Source organism: Talpa occidentalis, unplaced genomic scaffold (assembly GCF_014898055.3).
Source record: "Talpa occidentalis isolate TD23 unplaced genomic scaffold, MPIMG_talOcc4v2.1 talOcc4.11, whole genome shotgun sequence".
Classification (NCBI taxonomy): domain Eukaryota; kingdom Metazoa; phylum Chordata; class Mammalia; order Eulipotyphla; family Talpidae; genus Talpa; species Talpa occidentalis.
In genome coordinates this window covers 962,178-980,330 of record NW_023601104.1, presented here as the reverse complement: position 1 = coordinate 980,330, position 18,153 = coordinate 962,178, and the positions used below count along the sequence as shown (strand labels likewise).

At 34.4% G+C, this 18,153-nt stretch overlaps 1 protein-coding gene across 3 annotated transcripts in view; it reads left to right on the top strand.

Annotated features, from left to right (window-relative positions):
- SCAPER (S-phase cyclin A associated protein in the ER) overlaps positions 1-18,153 on the top strand; it is a 196,622-nt gene that overhangs the window by 83,131 nt on the left and 95,338 nt on the right. For all 3 annotated transcript variants that reach the window (XM_054699974.1, XM_054699971.1, XM_054699972.1), the window contains 2 exons: positions 14,597-14,697; positions 15,591-15,707. In XM_054699974.1, coding sequence (XP_054555949.1) covers positions 14,597-14,697; positions 15,591-15,707 — 218 coding nt within the window. The remainder of the gene's footprint in view (positions 1-14,596; positions 14,698-15,590; positions 15,708-18,153) is intronic.

The window sequence follows — 18,153 nt, the reverse complement described above, 5'->3', positions numbered from 1 at the left end:
GATGCATGTTTCTACCACTTCATACCACAGGGGTACAGCACTGTGCTCCTTCCTGTAGCTGAATTGGAGGATGTATTAATGTCCTGGGCCCCTGGGCCTGTGCACTAGTATTGTGTGTCAGGAGGACAAAGGGATGGCGCCAACCATCCTGCTCTGTGCGCCAGTAACTAGAATTAATTACAAACCAATCGAATCCGTTGCAGCCAATTGGTAAACTAATTGGTAATTTTAGCTGTACATCTATATGTAGTTATCTGAATGCCTATAACATTACCTTCAGAGCCACTTTTGTTCTGTTTCATTCTGCTTGACAAAATGGCCTTCATAGCTGTAGGGAGAAAGATGTGCATCAGTGACTGTGAGGCTGCTCCAGCTGCTTGTCTTGTTTGTATTCCCTTGTTCATAAAACATGACTCAGATTACAGCTGCATGGGACCACTCTGATCATTTCTGATAAGTTGAACTAAACATTCCTTAAAATAGGTTAAGCCACCAAATGTACTTTCTCTGTGCCAGCTAGTATCAGAAATATAGCTGCTCATAGTCTTGCCCTTTAGAGGGTTTTTTCTATTTTAACAAAGAAAGGAAATCAGTAGAAAACTTCTGAAATAAATTGTCTTGAATTAAATCTTTCTGTGCTCTAATGTAGGTGGCTTAAGTTGAATGAATTTAATTAAAGAATTTGAATTATATTAGTAGAATTGAGAAAAGGAAGCCAACTAATTTTTTAAGTTTTTCCTTTTCCTGATTGTAGAAGACTTTTATTACCAGTCATTTGGCACCAGGGATTAATTTTGAAAGAAAATCAACAATACTTCTTTGTTTAGGAGGACTTTTTAAAGTAGAATGTAACTTTTATAGCTGAAGTTAGGATGGTGTAGTGTATTTAGTTTCTGAACAATTTCAGAGTATCTCTACATCTTTTAAAACATAAGTGAAAATTGTTTTTGAGATCTCTGAATGCCACTGATATCTGAAAGTCAATCTAAGATTTAGTTATAGGAAACTGATGTAATTATAAAACATGATAATTTTTATAGCTAGATAGCATATGATGATTGTCATTTTCTGGGAGTATTTAAAAGTTAACTTTTGTAGTAAAATGAGACTATGTGTTTATAGAAAGGTGAGAATGGCATGCAATTGGTAAAGTGAATGTAATTTAGAGTTCTTTGTTTTATATATTTAAATGGAAACTTTAATGAATTAACCCATATCTGTATTTATAGTTATGTTTGAGATCAGCTTCCCTTTCTGAGCAAAGGAGTAGAGCTCAGTGGCTTTTAGATACTTCTAGATACTTTCAGTTTGAAAGTAAATGTTTAAAATGAAAAAAAATGTTGAGGAAACAGTAACTTTGATAGTGGATTGGCTAATATCTTTTATTTTTCTTACTGCTGGTTTAAGAATTCTTGTATGTATGACTCTGCAGACAGAGCAGTTGGCTCTGACAGTGTGACTCAATTGCTCATTAAATAATATCCTGATATTTGAAGCTCTCTTTTGAGCTCATAGTTTTATTTACATAGCCCATTCTTCAGAATGAATTTTCTAAATCAGACTAGAGAGTATAGAAATTTTCTTTATGAGGGATTGTAAATGATAATTTATTAGGCCAGAAAGGACTACTGATAAGTGTTACATTGGGCATTTAAGAGAAGAATTTTCTGCTTAATTCGCTTGGGTAAAAGAGCATCATTTGCTGACGTTGTGCCCTCATGTCATGGCACCGGTTTTAGTTTTAGTATATTTAACATTTTGGCACATAGTGAGATCCTAACAAGCATTTTGGTAAGTAAACCATAGAATCTCAGAACTATAAGTAATGTTGTCTAATCCACCATCCCTTACATAATTACCTATCACCATTTTTCCTTCGGTAACTAATTCTCTCTTGATACAGCTTTACCAGGTGAAAACCTACCATTTCTATCCAGCATTCTTTTTCTATAGGTTATTTTTTATAAAGATACAGTATGATCCCTTTATGATAAGCCCTTTATATGTAAAAGTGGCAATCATGCCATCTGTTTAGTCTTTGCAAATCGACCCATACAGTTTTTACTATAGTTTCTATTATGATATGATTTTAAGGTCTCCTTTATGGTCAGGCTTTTATTGTATTCTATTTTACTTATTCTATTGTGTTCTATTTATTTATTGTTTTTTATTTATCTAGTCTCCTTATAGTACTCAAAATGGCTTGTCAGTCAGGATTTTGGTAGGTAGCAACAGAAATAGATTGACTGGCTTAAGTAGAATCAATAATTAATCAGAGGGATATTAGATAGTTCACAGAATTGGCAATAAGGCCAATAAATCAGAGTTAGAAATTAAATAAAAACTAAGGACATTTTAGTTTAAAACTAAGGACAACGGAAATCTGGCTATGGTGTATTTGTTTCTTTAAGTAGCATCATTGACACTTTGCCTTAGGCTTACTTGCTTGAGAAGAGTCTCAGGCAGTGAGTCTCATTGGTTAAATCCCAATCATATTTCTATACTTTACTGCCAGGTAGTACATCTGTACAAGGATTCAGTCTTCCAGATATGCTGGTTAACAATTTTAAAGAATTAGAAAAATATGTTTAATGCAAATGAAATACCCTCAGAGGAAGTGGTCTCATTTTACCCTGTCCTGATCAACTCTCCAGACTTTTCATACATGTTGTTATACTTGTTGCAATGTGAGACTGCTCAGCAAACATTTACTCCACCTGAGTTGAAAATAAGTTAATACGTTGAAGATAAAGGGAGCAAGATTTCTCATTTTCAGAGAAAGGATTTAAAAATATGGAAGAGGGCAGTTTGAATGAACTCCAGATGATTGAATAGAGTTTGGAAGCATGAATGGTATTTGTGTGTGTGTCTATTTATGTGTCTCTGTGTGTATGCATGTACACATGTTAAATGGATCATTCAATAATATAGGAATAGATGAATCCATATTGATATAAGTAATATATAATAATACTTGAGTCAGACAAGAATCATTCATTAAGTTAGTGGGTGAAGTTTTGATGAACAGAGTATTTACATAGTTAAAAATTATTGCCCTACAAAAAATTTGTTCTTTTTATTTATTTATTTTTAATTAATTAATTTATTTATACAAGCATGGGGTACAGTCAGAAGCACAGCAAGGTGAGAGAATTCACCAGAGCCAGAGTGGGGAGCAGAACAGGCAGACTGACGAAGTACACTGCTGAGGGGATCAGCAGGCGTGGCAGGAGAGATCTGTGCACCATGTGGGACCCTCTCCGGCGGCCAGGGATTGAACTGGCGCTGCAGAGGCTGCGGGCAGCTTTGCATCCCAGCGCTCAACTGCTGCGCCACCCAATGACAAAGGAGAAACAGGAACTTTAAGTGGGGTGTTTAAGGTTGATACCACCTCAACCAAATGATCAAACTTAACAACTCCATAAGACATATAGCTATCAGCTACTTCATATATAATTAACCAATAAGAATATAGTATCACTTATATGGTATTTCAGCCATACCCAAAACTTAATAATTTAGCTCAAACTTAAATTTTCATTCAAACTTAAATTGATTTAAATATTACACAATTACTGTCCTGTACTCTTTAAAAATTTCTGATCTGAATGAAGAATATGTGATGATTAAATATAAATATAAATATTAAATATGTAGGATTCTGGATTGGATCCTGTGTTAGAGTCTTTTTTCTCTAAAGAATAACAGTGGAACAGTGGGTGAAATTGGAGTGGAGTCTATGGATTAATTGATAATATGTCTATGTTACTCTGTGGTTTTGATGGTATTTTGTGGTTACAGTGACTTGTGGTGGGCTAAATACATATGATCTATATGTTTAGGAGTAATGTTTGGCGTCATGTCTGCAACTTAATGTCATATAGTTCAGAAAAAAATATGTATTAAGAGAATGACAAGGAAAATGTGTTAAAATATTAACTATTGAGGAATGTGACTGATGGGTATAGGGAGTTATTTTTCCTGTTGCTGAAACTTCTTCAGTTTGATAAAGGGGAACCTATGAAAAATCCACTGGTAACATCAGACTTAATGGTGAAAAATGAAAGCTCCCACCCCTTCATCCCAATCCTACTTCTAAATAAGGAACAAATCAGCAATGTCTGCTTTCACTTTTGTTCAGTATTGTACTGATGGTTCTAACTGATGGCACATATTAAAAAAACTAGCAAAAATAAATGTTGGTGAGGATGTGGAGAAAAAGGAACTCTCCTGCACTGTTGGTGGGAGTGCAAACTGGTCCAACCACTATGGAGAGCTGTGTGGAGATTTCCGGACCTACTAAACATAGAGCTTCCATGTGACCCAGCAATTCCACTCCTAGGTATTTACCCAAAGGACACAGAAACATCAATTCCAAAGAGTACCTGCACCCCTATGTTTATAGCAGCACTATTTACAATAGCTAAGCTTTGGAAACAACCCAAATGTCCAAAAATAGATGACTGGATCAAGAAGATGTGGTACATATACACCATGGAATATTACTCAGCATTCAAAAAAGATAAACACATGCAATTTGCAGCAACATGGATGGAGTTGGAAGGGATCATGCTCAGCAAAATAAGCCAGAAAGAAAAAGAAAAATACCAGATGGTCTCACTCATAGCAGGAATCTAGAAAACTTAAATAAGGGACCAGGAAAATGAATAACTATAAGAAAGTGAAAATCAAAATCAACAAAAAACGATGAACCAGAGACACTCTGTGGGGGGTGGGGTGCGGGGAGGGGAGGGATTTGGGTCAAAATAAGGGGATTGCAGTTGTATGGGGAATATAAAAATAAAATTTATTAAAAAATAAATATCAAAGTATCAAAGTGAGAAACAAAAAAAAAAGAAAAAGAAATAGGAATGGAAAGGAGGAAGTAAAACTTTATTTGCAGATGACACAGTTCTTTCTGTAGAGAATCCAAAAAAATCTATGCATATAAATTCAAATTGATTAGGGGAAATAACAAATTCAGCAAGATTGGAGGATCTAAGAGCAATAAAAAAATCAGTATTTCTATACATTTTCAATGAGCTGTTCCAAAATAAAATTAAGATAATGGTGCCATTATAAAGGCATTAAAAAATAATAAAGTATTTAGAAGTAAGTTTACCAAAGAAGTGCAAGACATGCACACTTTTAAAAAAGTACAAGGTAAATTAAAGCCCTATATAAAAGGAAACACAAACTCATGGATTGGAGGGCACTTTTAAGATGGTAGTATACCCCAGTGTGGTATGACAGATTCATTACACTTTCTATTAAAATACTTAGCTAATTTTTTGAGAAATGGACAAGCTAAGCTTAAAATTCATGTGGAAATGCACAGGACAGAATAACCAAGATAATCTCAAAAAAAGAACAAAGTTGGTAGACCCCCACTCCCTGAATTCAAAACTTACTGTAAAGCTACTGGTACTGGAAAAAGGATAAAGTTACAGTCATTGAACTATAATATAAATCATACATCTGTGACATGATGCTAAGAGCATTTTTCAACAAATGGTACTTTAGCAATTACATATCCACAAAGAAAGAATGTGGTTCCCTACCTCACATATATAAAAATGCTGAAAATGGATCAAATACCTAAATGTAAGAACAAAACTATAAAACCCTTCCAAGAAAACAGAGATGTAAATCTTTGTGACCTTGAACTAATAAATCAGGTTTCTTACATATGATACCCAAAGTCCTGATAATCAAAGGGAAAAAATAGATAAATTGAACTTCCTTAAAATAAGAAAGCTGTGTTTTATTATATATATTGGAGACTATATTAGGAGACTATCAAGTGAAGAGACAATTAAGAATGAGAGAAAATATTTTCATACCATATATCTAATAATAGTCTAATATCCAGAATATGTAAATAACATCTCAAAAATAAAGAGTACAGATAATCCAATTAAACCATGGACAAAGGATTTGTATATCTTCTTTGAAGATATATCAGCACATGAAAACATGCACATGTGTTCCTATTTTTAGTTTTCAGGGAAATGCAAGTAGAAACCACAATAATAAAATCACTTCACTGCTCATTCAAAAAGATACGTACACCCTTATGTTCACTGCAGCAGTATTCAGAATAGTGAAGATAAGGAAACCATAAATATACCCTACAGTGGATGACTGAATAAAGAACGCATAGAATATATACAGAGTGGAATACTACTCAGCCTTAAAAATGACGAAATCTTGTAATTTATGAAAACAAGGATGGACCTGGATGGGACTATGCTAAGTGAAATAAGTCAGCAGGAGAAAGACAAATATTTGCCATGTGATTTCACTCATTTATGGACTATAAAGAAAAAGGCAAACAGACAAAACAGAAATTCTAACTCTGACATCAAAATATGGTGAATTACCAGAGGCGAAAAGGTATGTGGGGAATAAGTAGAGTAGTTGATTGGTTGGTGGTAGATGTTGACTAGACATTTGATGGCAAGGATGGTGTGATATGTACTCTTGCTGAGGTGAGAAACCATGTGCCTCCAACCTATACAATTATAGACTGTTATCCCAATTTTCAAAAAGTGATAAATAGCAAAAAAAAAAAGTACCATTTAACATTTATTAGGATGACTAGAATCAAGAAGACAGAAAATAGCGAGTGTTGGTGAGAATATGAAGGTATGGAATCTATCATATTGCTGATAGGAATATAATAAAATGATGCAGCTGCTGTGAGAAAAGTTTGGTAGTTAGTATTAAATGTTAAATTTATTTATTTATTTTTTAAAGACTTTTAAAAAAAATTTATTTATTTATTTATTTATTTATTTGTACACACACTGGGTACAGTCAGAAGCACGGGAGGGTGAGAGAATTCACCACAGTCAGAGCAGGGAGCAGAGCAGGCAGAAGGACCGAAGTACAATGCTGAGGGGAGCAGTGGGTGGCAGGAGAGGTCTGCGCACCATGTGGGACCCTCCTCAGGTGGCCGGGGAGCAGCCGGGAATCGAACCGGCGCTGCAGAGGCTGCGGGCAGCTTCCTAACCCAGCACTCAAACGCTGCACCACCGGGAGGCCCTTAAATGTTAAATTTAAAGTCTCCATATCACCCAGTGAATTTCCTTGTTAGGTGTACATACAGGAGAATTAGAAATAATCACAGGAAACTTGTACACCAAAAGTTTACAAACCCCCAAATTGAAAAACAACCCAATATCCATCAGTAGATATATGAATTAACAGAATGTGTTTTTTCAAATAATTATTTATTCATAAAAATCAATGAAGTACTAATACATACTATAAGGTAGATGAACCTTGACAACTTTGCAGCAGTATTCACAAAAGTGAAGATATGAAAACAACAAATGTACCTGACTGTGGATGATTGGGTAAAGAACACATAGAATATACACACCGTGGAATACTACTCAGCCATAAAAATGATGAAATCTTGTCATTTATAAAAACATGGATGGACCTTGAGGGGACTATGCTAAGTAAAAGAAAATATCCACATGACCATTAAATGCATTGTCAGCAATAGGCCAGTCTATGGTGACTGAAAGATTAAGAGTTTACAAGGGCTGTGGAAGAGAAAGAGTAAGAATTGAGTGCTAACGTGTACTGGGGTTTTATTTTGGGGGCGGTGAAAAGGTGATGGAATTAGATAATTACACAAACTTTATACGTATGCTAAGAATGGCTGAATTGTGTAATTTAAGATAGTGAATTTTATAGTGTATGAATTTTATCTTAATTTAAAAAATTGCAGAAAAAGCAAGTATTAGACAAACTTTGAGAACATAAGGAGAGAATGCTCCACCATGATTTTAATAACAAAACTTTCACAAGAAGGTAAAAACATAAATCACTTAAGGATTAGATATACAAATTCTAAACCAAGTCGAAAATTTGACAATTCATCATAATCAAGTAAACCTCAAATGAAGTACTGAAACAAATGGGCTTAATAGATATTTGCAGAGCCTTTTGTCCTAGAACAAGTGAATACACATTTTTCTCAAATGCACATGAGACATTCTCAAGGATAGATCACATGCTGGGACACCAAACATGTCTCAAAAAAAAAAAAATAGAAATTATACCAACATATTCTCTGATCACAATGATATAAGATAGAAATTAACCACAAAAAGAATCCTGGAACAAACAAAAAAATATGGATGGTAAACAGAATGCTTCTGAGTAACTTCTGGGTCAGAGAAGAAATCAAACAAGAAACTAAAAACTATCTGGAGAGTAACAAAAATGGAGAGACAAACTAGTAGAGCCTATGGAGTGTTTTAAAAGAGGTAATATGAGGGAAGTATTTAGTACTTTAGAACCACATCAATTAACAAGAAAATTCTCAAGTTTACAACTGACAAAACTAGAAAAAGAACAGTTGGCCCAAATATCAAGATAAGGAAGGAAACAATAAAAATTAGAGTAGAAATAAATGCTATTGAAAACAAAACATAGGGAAACCAAGAGCTGGTTCTACAGATTCAATGCTATTCCAATCAAAATTTCAATGTCATTCTTCAAAGAAATAGAACAATTATTGATGAAATTCATATGGAATCACAAAAAACCCCGAATAGCCAAAGCTCTCCTGAAAAAAAAAAGAAGGGAATGGAGGCATCACACTCCCAGACTTCAAACTCTACTACAAAGCCATAATCATCAAAACTGCATGGTATTGGAACAAGAACAGACACACAGACCAATGGAATGGAATAGAAAATCCAGAATTAAACCCACAGATCTATGGTCAACTACTCTTTGACAAAGGAGCAAAGACTATGCATTGGAGCAAAGAAAGTTTGTTCAATAAATGGTGCTGGGAAAATTGGGTCGCTACATGCAAAAGAATGAAGCTTGACCACTACCTCACACCATACACAAAAATCAACTCAAAATGGATTAAAGAACTAGACATAAGACCTGAAACCATAAAATATATAGAAGGAAATATAGGCGAAACACTACGTGATTTGCACATCAAAGACATCTTTACAGACACATCACCCAAAGCAGTGATAGTGAAGGCAAAGATAAACAGCTGGGACTACATCAAATTAAAGAGCTTCTGTACAGCAAAAGAGACAATAACAAAAACAAAGAGAAACCCCACCCACTGGGAGAACATTTTTGTACACAACACTAATGATAAAGGACTGATCACAAAAATCTGCAAAGAGCTGATGAGACTCAACAACAACAAAGAAAATAATCCCGTCAAAAAATGGTCAGAAGAGCTAAAAAGAAACTTCTCTGAAGAGGAAATGCAAATGGCCAACAGGCATATGAAAAAATGTTCAACATCACTTGTAATCAGGGAAATGCAAATCAAAACTACCATGAGATACCGTCTTACACCAGTGAGAATGGCACATATTAAAAAAACTAGCAACAACAAGTGTTGACGAGGGTGTGGAGAAAAAGGAACTCTTCTGCACTGTTGGTGGGAGTGCAAACTGGTCCAACCACTGTGGAGAGCTGTGTGGAGATTTCTGGACCTACTAAACATAGAGCTTCCATATGATCCAGCAATTCCACTCCTAGGTATTTACCCAAAGGACACAGAAACATCAATTCCAAAGAGCACCTGCACCCCTATGTTTATAGCAGCACTGTTTACAATAGCTAAGCTTTGGAAACAGCCCAAATGCCCAAAAATAGATGACTGGATCAAGAAGATGTGGTACATATATACCATGGAATATTACTCAGCATTCAAAAAAGATAAACACATGCAATTTGCAGCAACATGGATGGCGCTGGAAGGGATCATGCTCAGCGAAATAAGCCAAAAAGAAAAAAAAAATACCGGATGGTCTCACTCATAGCAGGAATCTAGAAAACTTAAATAAGGGACCAGGAAAATGAATAACTATAAGAAAGTGAAAATCAAAATCAACAAAAAACTATGAACCAGAGACACTTTTTGGGGGTGAGGGGCGGGAGGGGAGGGATTGGGGTCAGAATGGGGGGGTTGCAATTGTATGGGGAATATAAAAATAAAATTTATTATTAAAAAAAAAAAGATTTAAACAAAAAATTGACAGACTCTTAGCAAGGCTCACTATGCAAAGAAGAGAGAAAACCCGAATAAAAGAATCAGAAATGAAAGAGGCAAAATTACAAGAGAAATACAACATATTATAAGAACTTACTATGAACATCTCTACTTCATGAGTCCAACTGGACAATCTAGAAGAAAGGAACTAATTTATAGAATTGTACAGGTTTCCAAAACTGAACCAGGTTGATACAGAGAACTTAAACAGACATCACAGAGAAGTTAAAAGAGTAGTCAAAAACCTCCCTAAATACTGAAGTCCAAGACTAGATGGTTTCTCTAGCGTATTCTATCAAACCCTCAAATAGTGCTTAATTGGCTCTACTCAAACTCTTCAAAAAAAAAAAATTGAAGTGTTTGGAAAGTTCCCTAGTATATTTATGAGTCCAGCATTACATTGACCCCAAGACCAACCAAGGACAGAGCAAAAAAAGAAAATCACTCTGATGAATATATATGACCAAATCCTCAACAAAATCTTAGCAAATTGAATCCAGCATATATTAAGATAAGAGAATCATTCTTCATGATCAGGTAATTTTCATATGATATATATGTTTGGTTCAGTACATACAAATCAATCAGTGTCAATCACTAATCAACAAAAAGAAAGGCAGAACTACACAATCTTTTCAATAGATGCTGAAAAAAGTATTCCACTTAATTCAACACCCATTTATAAGAACTCTTCATAACATGGGAATAATGGAACTTATCTAAACATATATATGCTAAACCCACAGCCAACATCATATTCAATGGTGAAAATCTGAAAGCATTTCTTCTAATCAAGAACAAGATACCACTACTATTCAACATGGTATCAGAAGTCCAACTTGGAGTAGTTCTATAAGAAGAACACTTGAAAGGAACCCAAATTGGAAAAGAAGGCATGAAACTATCACTATTTGCAAAGAAATAATAAGTGAATAAAGTGGCAGGATATAAAAATCAATACATAAAACTCAATTGCATTTCTGTATGCAAAAAGTGAATTAAAGAAAGTGAAATTATAAAAAAAAAAAAAAACATTTGCAATTATACCAGAAAATATTGTATACCTGGGAGTAAACTTAACAAAGGAGGTAATGGAACTATACATTGAAAATTGTGACACTTTTATTTATTTATTTATAATTAATTATTTTTATTTTTTACATCATTGTTCATTTTTAAACAATATTTACTTCCTCCCACGCCCTCAGGTGTAGTCCCCATAGAGTTTCCCTCACCAATGCACCCGTGCACCATCGCCTCAGTCCCTTGTACTCCTCCCTCCATCACCCTGATTCCTCTCCCTCCTCCTCCCCTGAAGTATGTCTGATTTATAATTGTCTGTTTTTGGCTTTGTTGTGTTTTGTACTGTTACTATTTTTTTTACACTGATGTCTTGTTTGGCTCCCCTATATTCCTGATATAAGTGAAACATTCCGATATTTTTCTTTTTCCTTCTGACTTAATTTCACTGAGCATCACTCCTTCTAGCTCCCTCCATGTTGCAGCGAATGGCATGAGTTTATCTTTTTTGATTGCTGAATAGTATTCCATTATGTATATATACCATATCTTCTTGATCCAGTCACCTCTTTTTGGACATTTGGGTTGTTTCCAGGTTTTATATATTGTAAATAGTGCTGCAATAAACATAGGTGTACAAATGTTCTTTTGAATCAGTGTTCTTGTGTCCTTTGGGTAGATTCTGAGTAGTGGAATTGCCGGGTCATATGGTACCGCCATTTTTAGTAGATTGAGGAACCTCCACACAGTTTTCCAAAGTGGTTGGACCAGTTTGCACCCCCACCAGCAATGTAGGAAAGTTCCTTTTTCACCTCATCCTTGCCAACATTTGTTGTTGCTTGTTTTTTTTTGGTATGTGCCATTCTCAGTGGTGTAAAGTGGTATCTCACTGTGGTTTTGATTTGCAGTTCCCTGATTATAAGGGATGTTGAACATTTTTTAATAAGCTTGTTGGCCGTTACCTAAAACAATTTTCAGATGCAATGCAATACCTATCAAAATCCCCATGGCTCATTTCAAAGAAAAAAGATAATTATAAAATTTATATGGCTTGACACATGGCCCTGAATCCAGAGAGAAAAGAAGGAAAATGGAGGAATCACATTTCATGACTGCAGACTATACTATAAAACAGTAGTAATTGGAAATGAATAGTACTGGAACTAAAACAGAAACACAAACCAATGAAATAGAATATAGAGATCCCACAACTAAACCTACATAAATAATGACAGTTAATCTTCACAAAGAAGCCATGATCATATAATGGAGGAGTGAATACCTCTCCAGTAAGTGGCACTGGGAAACAGGAACTGCAGCAGCAACAACAATAATAAGATAATGAACATCCTTACTTAAATCCACAAAAATTAGTTCAAGATGGATAAAGACTTAAAACTTGAAATCATAAAATACTTAAAAGAAAAACACAGACAATATCCTACAAAAGCTCTTTCAAAAAAACTGAGGAAGAAGGAATAATACCAAATACATTTTACAAATCCAACATTACACTAATACCATAACCAAACAAAGACAACACAAAAAATGTAAACTACAGACCATTCTCCCTAATGAACACAGATGCAAAAATCCTCAACATAATCCTAAAAACTGAATCTAACAATGCATCAAAAGGTTAATACACCATGACCAATAGGATTTATTCCAGAGGCAGAAGGATGGTTCAACATCTGAAAAACAATAAATGTAATTCACCACATCAACAAAAAGAAAAATGAAAACCATATGATCATATCAATAGATGATGAGAAAGCATTTGATAAATTTCAGCATCCATTTATGATGAAGGCCCTCAAAATTCTTGGGAGAGAAGGAACATACCATAACATAATAAAAACCATATACAACAAACCCACAGGTAATATTTCTAATGCTAAAAATCTGAAAGCCTTCCCTTTAAGATCTAGCTCAAGTCAAGGATGTCCACTCTCACCACTGCTCTTAACTATAGTACTGAAATTCCTTGCTAGAGCAGTTAGACAAGAGAAAGACATACAAGGAATCCAAATAGGGAAAGAAGAAGTAAAACTCACTATTTGCAGATAATATAGTAACATAGATAGAGAGAACCCTAATAACTCCACAGAAAAACTTATTAAAACAATAAACCAATTTAGTAAAGTGGCAGGTTACAAAATCAACATGCAAAAATCGGTAGCCTTCTTATATACAATCAGTCTGAAAAAGAAAAAATCAAGAAAACTCTTCCATTTACAGCTGCACCAAGTAAAATTAAATACCTAGGAATAAACCTAACAAAGGAGGTGAAAGATCTACAAAAAGAAAATTATAAAATATAGTTAAAGAAATAGAAGTGATACAAGAAATGGAAAGACATCCATGCTCATGGATTGGAAGAATTAACATTATCAAAATGGCCATTCTAACAAAAGCAATCTATGGATCGAATGCAATTTCAAGAAAAATCTCAACGGGATTCTTTTTATTTATTTATTTATTTTTTTTGCTGTGAACAGAGTTTTATTTTTTTCTAATTTTTTTTTTTTAGAATTAGCACTTTTATTTATTTTTTATTTTTATATTCCCCATGCAATTGCAACCCCCTTATTTTGACCCCAATCCCTCCCCTCCCCACCTCCCACCCCCCATAGAGTGTCTCTGGCTCAATGGGATTCTTGAAAGAAATGGACCAAATATTGCTGAAACTCATTTGGAGTCACAAAAACTTTGAATAGCCAAAACTCTCCTAACTTAAAAAAGGAAGAATGAAATATTACACTTCCAGACTTCAAGCTATACCACAATGCCATAATAATAAAAACAGCATGGTATTAGAACAAAAGGAGACACACAGACCAAGGGAATTGAATTGAAAACCCAGAAATAAAGCCACACATATATGGTCAACTAATCTATGACAAAGGAAGAAAGAATATGCATTGAACTAGGATAGTGTCTTCAATAAATGATGCTGGGAAAACTGGACTGCTACATGCAAAGGAATGAAATTAGGCTACTACCTCACACCATGCACAAAAAACAACCAAAATGGATAAAAGAATTGTAATAAGACCTGAACCATAAAATATATAGAATTAAATACAGGCAGAACACTCTATGACAAGCATCTCAGAAACATCTTTGAGGACTTATCTCCAGAATCAAAGAAAGTGAAGGAAAATATAAACAGCTGGTACTCCATCAAACTGAAAAGTGTCTGTAATAAGTTTTCTGTACATTCTTGTTTTATGCTGTGTTGTGTTAAACTTCACAATAAAAAAGGTTAAAATCAAGGGCATTTGGGGATAATTTGGGAGGGAATACCAATACCATTTTTTGGTCTTTTTTTCTCAGCTTCACTACTTTCTTTTTATCTTGCCAAACAGTGAGAATAAAAAAGTAGTAGGTTTTGCTGCTTCCCGCATGAGGGGGGTATAATGTAAAAATTAATTTCTATACTCTTCAAGCTCAACTTCACCCCTGAAACTTTTTAGTCTTAGAATTAGAATTTAATGTTTGTGGTTTGTTTTGAATTAGGAGGTGCTAATGATGCTGGATAACTATGTAAGAGATTTCAAAGCACTGATTGACTGGATTCAACTTCAGGAAAAGCTAGAGAAGACAGATGCTCAAAGCAGGTAATAAACTCTTGTCTTTATATTTACAGCAGCCAGCTGTTTAAAAAGTAGTCATTGAAACCAGCCATGAACTTTATCTTAGTTTAACTTGAATTTTTGTAAAAATCTAAAATTTGCTACTTTAGATTTACAAATACTTGCTATTAATAGCAAATACTTGCTGTTCAGTATTGGGCATTTTTTTCTGCTATTAAAATTTTTTTTCTAAATATGACACTTCACTACTCAAGAAGTTTTAGTCTAAGGGTAGGATAAAGTCAAATTTTATACTACAAAAAAAACTATTATAGATGTTGAGAGAAGGATAGGTTCTTATCTCTTTTGGGTGTTACATCAGGAAGTATTTCATGGAGGATACAAAATGTATGAATGTAATGGATTTTAGCTAGTAAGGTTTGCCTTTTAGATGAAGGGAGTAAATTAAGACATCCATGGAAGTGCAGAGCATGTGGAATGTGACAGTAATGCAGGAAAGATACAGTATTTCTTCTTAATATCTAGGGAAAAATTGTGACCTGATCATTACATTTTTGTTTTTGTTTTTTTAAAGATTTATTTATTTATTTATACAAGCACTGGGTACAGTCAGGAGGGTGAGAGAATTCACCAGAGCCAGAGCGGGGAACAAAACAGGCAGACCAGTGAAGTACACTGCTGAGGGGAGCAGCGGGTTGCAGGAGAGGTCTGCGCGCCATGTGGGACCCTCGCCAGCGGCCGGGGATCTAATCAGTGCTTCAGAGGCTGTGGGCAGCTTCTCAGCCCAGCGCTCAACCGCTGCGCCACCAGGGGAGGCCCTGATTATTACGTTTTTATCTACCAATAACTTGGAGAAATGATTAAGTTTTCCCATACTCCATTTCAATTTTAATTTACTTTATGTCTTGAATTGGCAGACCAACGTCATTGGCATGGGAAGTAAAGAAGATGTCTCCAGGACGTCATGTGATTCCAAGTCCATCCACAGACAGAATAAGTGTGTCATCAAATGCTCGAAGAAGCTTAAATTTTGGGTGAGATGAAATCACTACTAAGTAATATTCTATAGTATTTTCAAACTGATGTTTCATTTTAAAAAATCCATGTATATGTTGTGTATATATTTGAAATTGTTTGAACAAAAAGTAAGGAAAAAAATCCAGAAGAGTAAAGTTTGGGCAGTGGAATGTATTACATATAATTAGTGTTCCAGAGAATAAAGCCCATAAACCTGTTGCTTACTAAATCATAATGTGAACTGGCAATTTCTTTTACAACAAAAGATCTAAATGTATGTACACACACAATAAACGAAATTGTCATGTAAATTATACCCTTTTACATTATGATCCTATCAATATTGTTTTATAATGTTTTATGCAGTTGTCTTTTTAAAAAAATTCTTTTTAAGATATTTATTTATACATACAAGAACTGGGGTACAGGCCAGAGGTGCAGGGGGTGAGAGGATTCACCAGAGACAGAATGGGGAACAGAACAGGCAGACTGGCTGAAATACTCTGCTGAGGGGAGCAGTGGGTGAGACAGGAGAGGTCTGCTGAGCCATGTAGGTTGCTCCCTGGCCAGGGGTAGAACTGGGTGCTGCAGTGGCTGCGGATAGCTTTATAGGTTGCGTTTTAACCCCTTGTGCCACCAGGGAGGCCCTTATGCAGTTGTCTTTTAAATCAGAAGAAATGTGTTATAAAGAATAATATACATTTATGTTGTATTTATTTACCTGGTTCTGTTATTTCCTCATAGATTCAGGTCACAGTCCGATGTTCTATCATTTTGGTCTAAAGGGCTCACTTTAGTATGTTTTGTTGGTAAGGTCTATTAGTGATATTTTTTCTTAGTTTTTATTTACCTGAGAATATTCGTTTTTGAAGGACAGTTTTCTTGTGCAAAAGAATTCTTGTTTAAAAATCTTTTTATTTGAGCATTTTGAATATGTCCTCATTCTAGCTCCTCACTTCAATGTTTTTTGGTGACAAATCAGCTCTTTTCATCAAATTTGGGAATTTCTTATCCATTATTTCTGCAGATATTCTTTTGGTCCCTTTCTCTGTTCTTTTCTAGGAAATTTAACTGTACCTATGCTGGTGTTCACAATAATGTTCCATAGGTGTTTGAAACTTTTTCATCTTTGTAGTCCTTTTCTGCATTTACTTTCTCTTTATCAACAGTCTGTATTTGTTGAAATAGTGTTTTCATATTTTTATTTGAAAATTTTTCAACCCATAAACATTTTATTTTTAAAGTTTAAAATTTTTATTTTTTAAAGAACAAGCAAACAAAACAAAGCATCCATCATCCATTACCCCCTTTCACTTTAGCTTCCACCCTTTTTCACCTCTGGTAGACTCATAGTTTTCAGTGTCCACTAGTTTATTTTTGTTGTATTTGTCTGTTTATCTGCTTACTTTTCTTGTCTTACACAAATTGGTGAAATTATCAAAGCTTTCTCTGTATTTGCTTTGCATAATCCTCTCACATTTTTCTGTAAATGGCAAAATATCTTAGAGTTGAATAACAATCTATTGTGTGTGTGACCAAATTTTATCCAGCTGTTTGTCAGTGGGCAGTTAAATTATTGTAACCTACAATATTGTAGGTTATTGTAAATAATGCTGCAGCAAACACTGTGATGCATATAACTCTTTGAGTTGATAATTTCATATTCTTTGCATAGATAACTGGAAGTGATAGTTTTATTTTCAACTTTTTGATAACAATTCACACAGCTTTCCAAATTGTCCCCACCAATTTACTTTCCCACTAACAGTTTGTAATGGTTCCTCTTTATCCACATCCTTGCTAGAACTTGTTGTTTGCAGTCTTTTTGATATAAGTCATTCACAGAAGTGTGAGATGAGGTATCATTGTGGTTTTGATTTGCATTTGTTTAAATTAGAAATAATCATGAACATTTTCCCCTATCTTTGTTGGGCATCTATATATCCTCTTTTGAAAATTTTCTGCTAGATCTTCTGCCCATTTCTTTATTGGGCTGTTTATTATTTTGTTGGTCAATTAGACGTGTTCTTTATAAACCTTTGATATTAAGCCCTTATTGAATATTAATCATTTATCCTTTCCCATTCAGTAAGCTCTTTTTAATCTTCTGATATTTTCTTTTGCTGTGCTGAAACTTTTTAATTTTGTGTAGTCCCAATTGTTTGTTTTATTTCCTTTCCAATCAGGGTTGAGTCCTCAGAGACAGTCTCTATCACTGATGCCACAGAACATATTAACTATGTGTTTTATGTTTTCATGGCTTGCATCTAAGTCTTTAATCCCTTTTGAATTTATTTTTCTGTATGGAGGTAGAAAGTGATCCAGTTTCATTATTTTACATGTGACTGTTCAGTTTTCCCAATATCATTTGTGAAGAATCTGTTCTCATTTGTATGCTCCTGCTTTCTTAATCATAAATTAAATGTGAATTTAAAAGTATGGATTTATTTTTGGACTCCAGTC